This window comes from Salvelinus sp. IW2-2015, unplaced genomic scaffold (assembly GCF_002910315.2).
Source record: "Salvelinus sp. IW2-2015 unplaced genomic scaffold, ASM291031v2 Un_scaffold3936, whole genome shotgun sequence".
Lineage (NCBI taxonomy): Eukaryota > Metazoa > Chordata > Actinopteri > Salmoniformes > Salmonidae > Salvelinus > Salvelinus sp. IW2-2015.
This window is the reverse complement of record NW_019945210.1, coordinates 22,264-32,095: the sequence shown is the minus strand read 5'-3', so window position 1 is coordinate 32,095 and position 9,832 is coordinate 22,264. Positions and strand designations below refer to the sequence as shown.

At 48.2% G+C, this 9,832-nt stretch overlaps 1 protein-coding gene across 1 annotated transcript in view; it reads left to right on the top strand.

Moving 5' to 3' along the window:
* The window catches only part of LOC112076698 (attractin-like), a gene marked incomplete at its 5' end in the record, with an annotated part of 41,979 nt that overhangs the window by 16,212 nt on the left and 15,935 nt on the right, over positions 1-9,832 (top strand). The window contains 2 exon segments of the mRNA XM_070441421.1: positions 7,137-7,360; positions 7,473-7,513. Of these exon segments, the coding sequence (XP_070297522.1) occupies positions 7,137-7,360; positions 7,473-7,513 (265 nt within the window).

Sequence of the window (9,832 nt, the reverse complement as noted above, 5' to 3'; positions counted from 1 at the left end):
GCATTGATTGCAAATATGCAGACCGGAGACGAAAAGAGAACCAACCGGCTCCGGATACTATCTTCAACAACTAAAAGGCAACCATTGGCAACCCGTGACAGAGAGGAGAATGTCCAACCGTGTTATACGGGTAAGAGAGTCTACTAGCTACATTTTCAGATATTTACACGTTTCTAATTTTGTCCCAGAAAGTCATTAGTTTTAAGTTAAAGATGCACTGTCTTAGAGAACAGGGGATTTCCTGTCAGTTGTACAACTGAATGCCTCAAATTTAAATGTGTCTTCCACGTTTTAACCCAAACCCCTCTTGAATCAGAGGTGCCGGGGGGGCTGCCATAAAAGCTGGGGGGGGCTGGGTTAGCTTTAAAGGGGGCTAACGGTTAAAGGCTGGCTGGCCAGCTAGCTAACGTTTACGTGGTTTGCATCTGTGTTAGTTAATCAATTATTTGTATCCCAGAGCCATTTGTATTGCTATTATAGCCTAATGCTAGTTAGCAACATTGAACCTTGGTTGAGCTTAGCTAACTGCTGATTCATACAGTGTATTCCCGTTACGAGTTGGGATTATGGTTCATGTTTAGCTTAGCTAGCTACATGTCTAAACAAAAGGGACTCACTACTGCAAGTAACCCATTTCCAATAGAATGTTCATTGTTTCACTGCACGAACTGTCTGATAGACATAGCTTGTAAATTCTCTCTGGCTATCTACTCTGATTCAAGAGCACTCTCGTCTGAGTGTGCCAGAGAGCAAGAATAACTGACGGAATTTAACAACGGCTCACCCACCCGTGAATAATGGCCAATGTCAGTAATGTTATGACAAAAAAAGCCGTAATTATAAAAATTGTTTGCCAGCAGCACCAGTTGCAGTCACCAACGCTCTTAGCTAACATGAAAAACCAGCCTAACCAGCTTCTGCTAGGGGAGAGTAACTATTTGGTCAGAGTGAGCTGTTCTCTCATTTTGTTCTGGAAAGTAGCTAGCAGCTACCAACGTTAGCCAGTTAGCTGGGTTGCTTGACTTGCCGTTGTGAGGGCAGAACGCTTCGGATCAACCCCTACTCTTCAACCAGAGGTTCCAGTGCGCTCCCCCGAGAAGCCAAACGCTCTGACCACTCTGGCACTCCGATCAAATTTACGAAACCACACTTTGTTATATAACCAGCCTTAAGTCTTGACATATCTTGTTCGTTTAGTACATTGGCCTCACAGGTGAATCCTTAAATGAGATGGGTGGGGCTAAAAGCTTAAAGACCGTATAAAATAATGCCTGACGGTGTGAGACGAAAGAAGAGCTCTCAGTAGTAGTACCAAACATTCAAGGGGCACATGTTTCCAAAAGTGAGTTACAAGTTTATTCAGCTTTCCAAGCGAGAATTGACTTCCCTTGTTCCTCCCTGCAGTGTCTGGATAACCATTCTTGAAGCTCTGAGTCTCTGCTTTATCTATGTTAAAAAACCACCATTTCACATGTTGATACATAAGGACCGAATCCGAGGCCGGTTGGTCACATATGTGGAACTAGTCTAGTGGTTAGAAGACAGGTCACTACATGTTCTGGTTCCACAGGAGGCCAGGGTGGTTCTGCTCGTCCAGGGGTCCAGGGTTCGAGTCCCATGGGCAGGCAGGACCCAGGTTAGCATTCCAAACGCATGAACCCCCGGCCAGGCCGCTATACAGGCGGCAGCGCTGGGGCGGCTTGAAGCAGCTGGCTTGGCGTGTAGATCAGGACATCACTCAACAACAGACTGTTGAACCCCCAAACACATAACATCACACTGTAGGGGGGAGGGAGGACGGAGGGAGTGGGGGGAGGTGGAAAGAAAAGACACATGAAAGAAAGTACAGAAGCTTTATTCCCTAGACAGAGTTCCTTTCCCTAAGACAGAGTTCCTTCCCTAGACAGAGTTCCTTCCCTAGACAGCGGTTCCTTTCCCTAGACCAGAGGTTCCCTACCTAGACAGAGCTCCTTCTCTAGACAGAGTTCCTTCCCTAGACAGAGTTCCTCCCTAGACAGGAGGCTCCTTTCCCTAGACAGAGTTCCTTCCCTGCAGAGCTCCTTCCCTAGACAGAGCTCCTTCCCTAGACAGAGCTTCCTTCCCTAGGACAGAGTTCCTTCTGACAGGGTCCCTTCCCTAGACAGAGCTTTTCCCAGACCAAGGCTCCTTTTCCCTAGACAGAGTTCCTTCCCTTAGACAGAGTTCCTTCCCTAGACAGAGTTCCTTCCCTAGACAGAGTTCCTTCCCTAGACAGAGCTCCTTCCCTAGACAGAGCTCCTTCCCTAGGACAGAACAGAGCTCCTTCCCTAGAACAGAGCTCCTTCCCTAGACAGAGCCTCCTTCCTAGCGACAGGTTCCTTCCCTAGGACAGAGTTCCTTCCCTAGACAGAGTTCCTTTCCTAGACAGAGTTCCTTCCCTAGACAGAGTTCCTTCCCTAGACAGAGCTCCTTCCCTAGACAGAGCTCCTTCCCTAGACAGAGCTCCTTCCCTAGACAGAGCTCCTTTCCCTAGACCAGAGCTCCTTCCCTAGACAGAGTTCCTTCCCTAGACAGAGTTCTTCCCTAGACAGAGTTCCTTCCCTAGACAGAGTTCCCCCCCCCCACCTGTATTTTGATGTGATATGTTTACAACTGTACCGTAATTTCAGATTCGATTCACCGTTTAGATGGAGTATTGTGGCTGTTTTGGCTTCCAGAGCCACTTCGCCTGCTAAACAGAACATGTCAGGTCCTTGGACTATAAGGTGTAATTGCTGGGCTCCAATAGTCCATTACTGGCTAGGGACCCTTAAGCAGACCTGTACCTGTCACTGTAGACGGCCGTGTGTCCGAACGGTTGACATCGTGGTGGAGGTCTTGTCTGGACAGCACTGACCACTCATCACATGCTGTTTAGAGAGAGAGACATGTTTACATTGACAAGTTTTCTACATCCGTTTGTTTGTTACATGATCTGACCAGCCAATGTGTTACAGTTGACTGGTTAGACTGGGTTTAGTGGTTAGGATTGTGTCAGGGTTAGGGATGTGTTAGGGTTTAGGATGTGTCAGGGGTTAGGACTGGTTAGAGTTAGACTGTTTTAGACTGGGTTAGACTGGGTTAGACTGGTTAGGGTTAGATGTATCAGGGTTAGACTGCGTTAAGGTTAGGACTGCGTGAGGAGGGTTACGACAGTGTGAGGGTTTAGACAGTGTAGGAGGGTTAGACAGTGTGAGGGTTAGGGGTTAGGGTTAGACAGTGTTGAGGGTTAGACAGTTGACGGGTTAGACAGTGTGAGGGTTAGACAGTGTGAGGGTTAGACTGCGGTGGGAGGTAGACAGTTGAGGGTTAGAACAGTGTGAGGGTTAGACAGTGTGAGTGAAGTTGTTGAGGGTTAACAGTGTGAGGGTTAGACCCAAGTGTGAGGGTTTAGACAGTGTGAGGTTAGACGTGTGAGGAGTTAGACAGTGTGAGGGTTAGACATTGGCGTTGAGGAGGGTTAGACAGGGAGGTTAGACAGTGTGTGAAGGGTTGACAGAAGTGTGGGTGTTGGTAGACAGTGTGAGGGTTAGACAGTGTGAGGGTTAGACAGTGTGAGGGTTAGACAGTGTGATGGTTAGACAGTGTGAGGTTTTAGCACAGTGTGAGGGTTAGACAGGTGTGAGGGTTAGACAGTGTGAGGGGTTAGACAGGTGTGAGGGTAGACTGGTTGTGAGGGGTTAGACAGTGTGAGGGTTAGACTGATGTGCCATCCTGGCCGCGTCTGGCTGCCATTCAATGGCCCGGTCTAGCTGCCACCAGCCCACCCATGTCCCTGCAGATGTTCAGGTATTCTCTGACTGGCAGACTATATTTGTCACTATGAATGGTGGCTAGAGCAACACTGAAGCATGGCATGAGAGCACCCAGCTGTTCAGACGACTGTGTAATCACGCTCTTCCGTAGCCGATGTGAGTAAGACTTTTTAACCTGACAAAAAGAACACCTATGTGAGAATGCTGTTCATTTGACTACAGCTCAGCGTTCAACACCATAGTGCCTCAAAGCTCATCACTAAGCATAAAGTCCCTGGGACTGAACACCTTCCCTCTGCAACTGGATCTGGACTTTCTGATGGGCTGCCCCCAGTGTGAGGGTAGTAACAACACATCTGCCACGCCGATCCTCAACACCCTCAGGGGTGCGTGCTTAGTCTCTCCTGTAACTCCCTGTTCACCCACGACTGCAAGGCCAGGCAACAACTCCAACACCATCATTAAGTTGCCGACGACAACGGTGGTAGGCCTGATCACCGACAACGACGAGACAGCCTATAGGAAAGAGGTCAGAGACCTGGCCCAACCTCTCCCCAAAACGTGATCAAGACAAAAGGAGATGATCATGGACTACAGGAAAAAGGAGCACTGAGCAGGTCCCCATTCTCATCGACGTGGGCTGTAGTGGAGCAGGTCGAGAACATCAAGATCCTTTGGTGTCCACATTACCAACAAACTATCATGGTCAAACACACCCAAGGATCTTGATGTTCTCGACTGCTCCCACTACAGCCACGTCGATGAGAATGGGGACCTGCTCAGTGCTCCTTTCCTGTTAAGTCCATGATCATCTCCTTTGTCTTGATCACGTTTGGGGAGAGTTGGCCAGGTCTCTGACCTCTTCCTATAGGCTGTCTCGTCGTTGTCGGTGATCAAGGCCTACCACCGTGTCGTCGGCAAACTAATTGAGTGGTGTTGGAGTTGTGCTGGCCTTGCAGTCGTGGGTGAACAGGGAAGTACAGGAGAGGACTAAGCACGCACCCCTGAGGGTGTTGAGGATCGTGCGTGGCAGATTGTTTGTTTACCTACCCTCACCACCTGGGGCAGCCCATCAGAAAGTCAGGATCCAGTTGCAGAGGAGTGTTCAGTCCCAGGGACATTTAGCTTAGTGATGACTTTGAGGGCACTATGGTGTTGAACGCTGACTGTAGTCACATGAACAGCATTCTCACATAGGTAGTTTCTTTTTGTCCAGTTTTAAAAGTCTTACTCACATCCGGCCTACGGAGAGAGCGTGATTACACAGTCGTCTGGAACAAGCTGTGTGCTCTCATGCATGCTTCAGTGTTGCTCTAGCCACCATTCATAGTGACAATATAGTCTGCCAGTCAGAATACCTGAACATCTGCAGGGGACATTGGTGGGCTGGTGGCAGCTAGACCGGGCCATTGATGCAGCCAGACGGGCAGTGTGGCAAACAGCTCTAACCTCCACACTGTCTAACCTCACACAGTCTAACCCTCACACTGTCTAACCTCAACACTGTCTAACCTCACAGACTGTCTAACCCTCACACGTTCTAACCTCACACTGTCTAACCCTCACACTGTCTAACCTCACACTGTCTACCTCACATCTAACCCTCACCACTGTCTAACCCTCCACACTGTCTAACCCTCACACTGTCTAACCCTCACACTGTCTAACCCCCCTCACCGTCTAACCCCTTCACACTGTCTAACCTCCTCACACTGATCTAACCCCTCACACTGTCTAAACCCTCACACTGTCTACCCCTCACACTGTCTAACCCTCACACTGTCTTAACCCTCTCACACTGTCTAACCCTCACACTGTCTAACCCTTCACACTGTCTAACCCTCCTCACGCATCAACCCTCACACTGTCTAACCCTCACACTGTCTAACCCTCACACTGTCTAACCCCTCACACTGTCTAACCCTCACACTGTCTAACCCTCACACTGTCTACCCTCACACTGTCTAACCCTCACACGTTCTAACCCTCCTCACGCAGTCTAACCTAACGCAGTCTAACCCTGTAACATTCCTAACCCTAACCCAGTCTAACCCAGTCGTAACACCAGTCTAACCCAGTCTAACTCTAACGCATTCTTAACCCTGACACATTCCTAACCCTAACACATTCCTAAAACCCTGACAACCTAAACCCTAACCCCATCTAACCCAGTCTTAACTGTAAACACATTGCTGGTCAGCATCATGTAAACAACAAATCGGATGTAGAAACCTTGTTCAATGTAAACATGTCTTCTCTCTCTAAACACGCATGTGATTGAGTGGTCGTGCTGTCCAGACCAGACCTTCCACCACGATGTCCAACCGGTTCGACACCACGGCCGATCTACAGATGACAGGTACAGGTTTGCTTCAGGGTCCCTAGCCCAGTAATGGACTATTGGAGCCCAGCATCTAACCTTAATAGTCCAAGGACCTGACATTGTCGTTTTAGAGGCGAAGTGGCTCTGGAAGCAAAACAGCAAAATACTCCATCTAACGTTGAATCGAATCTGAATACGGTACAGTTGTAGAAAACATATCACATCCAAAATACAGGTTGGGGGGGGGGAACTCTGTCTTAGGGAAGGAACTCTGTCTAGGGAAGGAACTCTGTCTTAGGGAAGACTCTGTCTAGGAAGAGGAGCTTCTGTCTAGGAAGGAGCTCTGTCTAGGGAGGAGCTCTGTCCGTAGGGAAGGAGCTCTGTCTAGGGGAAGGAGCTCTGTCTAGGGAAGGCAACTCTGTCTAGGGAGGAACTCTGTCTAGGAAAGGAACTCTGCTGGAAGAACTCTGGTCTAGGAAAGGAATCTGTCTAGAGGATCGAGAGGAGCTCGTTGAGGGTCTCTAGGGAAGCGCAGCTCTAGTCTAGGGAGGAGCTCTGTTAGGGACAGGAAACTCTTGTCTAGGAAGGAGCCTCTATGTCTAGGAAGGAGCTCTGGGTGTAGGGAAGAACTCTGTTCTAGGAAGGAGAACTCTGTCTAGGGAAGGAACTTCTGATCTAGGGAAGGAACTCCCGTCTAGGGGAAAGGAGCTGCTGTCTTAGGGAATAAGGCTCCTTGTCTAGGGAAGGAACTCTGTCTACGGGAAGGAAACTCTGTCAGGGAGGAGCTCTGTCTAGGGAAGGAGCTCTGTCTAGGGAAGGAACTCTGTCTAGGGAAGGAACTCTGTCTAGGGAAGGAGCTCTGTCTAGGTAGGGAACTCTGTCTAGGGAAGGAACTCTGTCTAGGGAAGGAACTCTGTCTAGGGAAGGAACTCTGTCTAGGGAAGGAACTCTGTCTAGGGAATAAGCTTACTGTACTTTCTTTCATGTGTCTTTTCTTTCCACCTCCCCCCACTCCCTCCCTCCCTCCCTCCCCCCTACAGTGTGATGTATGTGTTTGGGGGGTTCAACAGTCTGTTGTTGAGTGATGTCCTGATCTACACGCCAGCCAGCTGCTTCAGCGCCCCCAGCGCTGCCGCCTGTATAGCGGCCTGGCCGGGGGTTCACTGCGTTTGGAATGCTAACCTGGGGTCCTGCCTGCCCTGGGACTCGAACCCTGGACCCCTGGACGAGCAGACCACCCTGGCCTCCTGTGGAACCAGAACATGTAGGTGACCTGTCTATCTAACCACTAGACTAGTTCCACATATGTGACCAACCGGCTCGATTCGGTCTTATGTATCAACATGTGAAATGGTGTTTYWTACAWWGGATAAAAGCAGAGACTCAGAGCTWCAGAATGGTTTATCAGACACTGCAGGTGAGGAACAATGGGAAAGTCATTYTGCTTTGAAAGCTGATAARCTTGTAAMCTCRCTTTTGAGAAAATGTCCCTTGAATGTTTTGGTACTACTACTGGAGAGCTCTTCTTTGTCTMCACCCGTTCAGCATTATTTATACCGTCTTAAGCTTTAGCCCCACCCATCTCTTTAAGGATTCACCTGTGAGGCYATGTACTAAACAACCAAAGATGTCAAGACTTAAGGCTGGTTTATACTACAAGTGTGTTCGTAAATTTAATCTGGAGTGCCAGAGTGTGCTCAGAGCGTTTGGCTCTCGGGGGGAGCGCACTGGACGCTCTGGTTGAAGAGTAGGGTTGATCCGARCGTTCTGMCCTCACAACGGCAGTCAAGCACCCAAGCTAACTGGCTAACGTTGGCTAGCTGCTAGCTACTTCCAGACACAAATGAGAGAACAGCTCACTCTGACCATATTACTCTCCCTAGCAGAGCTGGTTAGGCTGTTTTCATGTTATCAGAGCGTTGGTGACCGCAACTGTGCTGCGCAACAATTTAATTACGCCTTTTTTGCCAACTTCTACTGACACTGGCCGTATTCAACGGGTGTTGAGCGTTGTTAAATCCGTCAGTTATTCTACTCTCTGCCACATTTAGACGAGAGTGCTCTGAAATCAGAGTAGATAGCCAGAGAGAATTTACCAGCTATGTCTATCGACAGTTGTCGCAGTGACATCATSAACATTCTATTGAAATGGTTACTTGCATAGTGGAGTCTTTTGTTTAGACATGTAGCTAGCTAGCTAAACAATGAACCATAATCCCAACTCATGATGTTACTACACTGTATGAATCTGCAGGTAGCTAACCAACCAGGTTCTATGTTAGCTAACTAACATTAGGCTATAACTAGTAATACAAATGGCTCTGGGATACAAATAATATTACTACACAGATCAAACACGTAACGTTAGCTAGCTGGCCAGCCAGCTAACGTTAGCTCGCTAGTTAGCTGGGCAGCAGGTAGCCTAGTGGTTAGAGCATTGGGCCAGTAACCGAAAGGTTGCCGGATCGAATCCCTGAGCAGACAAGGTAAAAATCTGTCGTTCTGCCCCTGAGCAAGGCCCTTTCCCCAGGCGCCGAAGCCGTGGATGTCGTTTATGGCAGCCCCCCGCACCTCTTTGATTCAGAGGGGTTGGAGGGGTTAAACGTGGAAGACACATTTAATTTGAATGCATTCAGTTGTACAACTGACTAGGAATCCCCCTTTCTCTAACAGTGCACTGTAACTTAAAATTAAAATGAATTTCTGACAAAATTAGAAACGTGTAATATCTGAAAATGTAGCTAGCTAGACTCTATTACCCGTATACACGGTTGGACACTTCTCCGTCTCTGTCACGGGTTGCCATGGTTGCCCGAAGATGTAATCCGGACCCGTGTTCTCTTTTCGTCTCCGTCTGCATATTTGCAATCAAATGCCAGAATTGTCTCCATCTCCTTAGCTATCGTACTCTTATTCCACTGATTTCAAAACTCGGTCCTCCAGAAAGTGGAGAGCAACACTTATTCAGTTCTACTACGTGATATCTTTATAAAAAGCCGCGTTAGACAGGATTACCTGCACATACTGACCAGCTCCTATAATAGACAGAACTGTGCAGAACTCATGTCTTGGCATGTCCAGCCCACTCATTATCTCAGCCAATCATAGCTAGCTGGAAAGTTGCTAACTTTTTCAATGGCTAAACAACCTTGGCTCATAATTTGACAATTGTATTCGTATTAACAGATGGCATACAATTTTTGTTATTAAGGCACATGAAAGTTCACATGTTCCAGAAGGCATTTCTGCCAAACAACATATTTTGATTAAAAATGTGGTCCCGTGTGGCTCAGTTGGTAGAGCATGGCGCTTGCAACGCCAGGGTTGTGGGTTCATTCCCCACGGGGGGACCAGGATGAATATGTATGAACWTTCCAATTTGTAAGTCGCTCTGGATAAGAGCRTCTGCTAAATGACTTAAATGTAAATGTAAATGTAAAAAATAAAGTTTAGGTTCAAATGGCGCTCCTGTGAAGTAGGGACTCGCGACAGATGCCTGGTTTCCTGAAACGGGTCACATATTTCACGCAATGACCATAGGAGTTGGCAAGATACACAACCAGATCTGGGACCAGGCTAGAACCAACTTCAACCAGATCTGGGACCAGGCTAGAACCAACTTCAACCAGATCTGGGACCAGGCTAGAACCAACCCATCTAACTCCATCTCACCAGATGAGCAACTCCACAACACCACAGCTTGATCCATCCGCGCTATCCCAGGTGAAGAGAAACC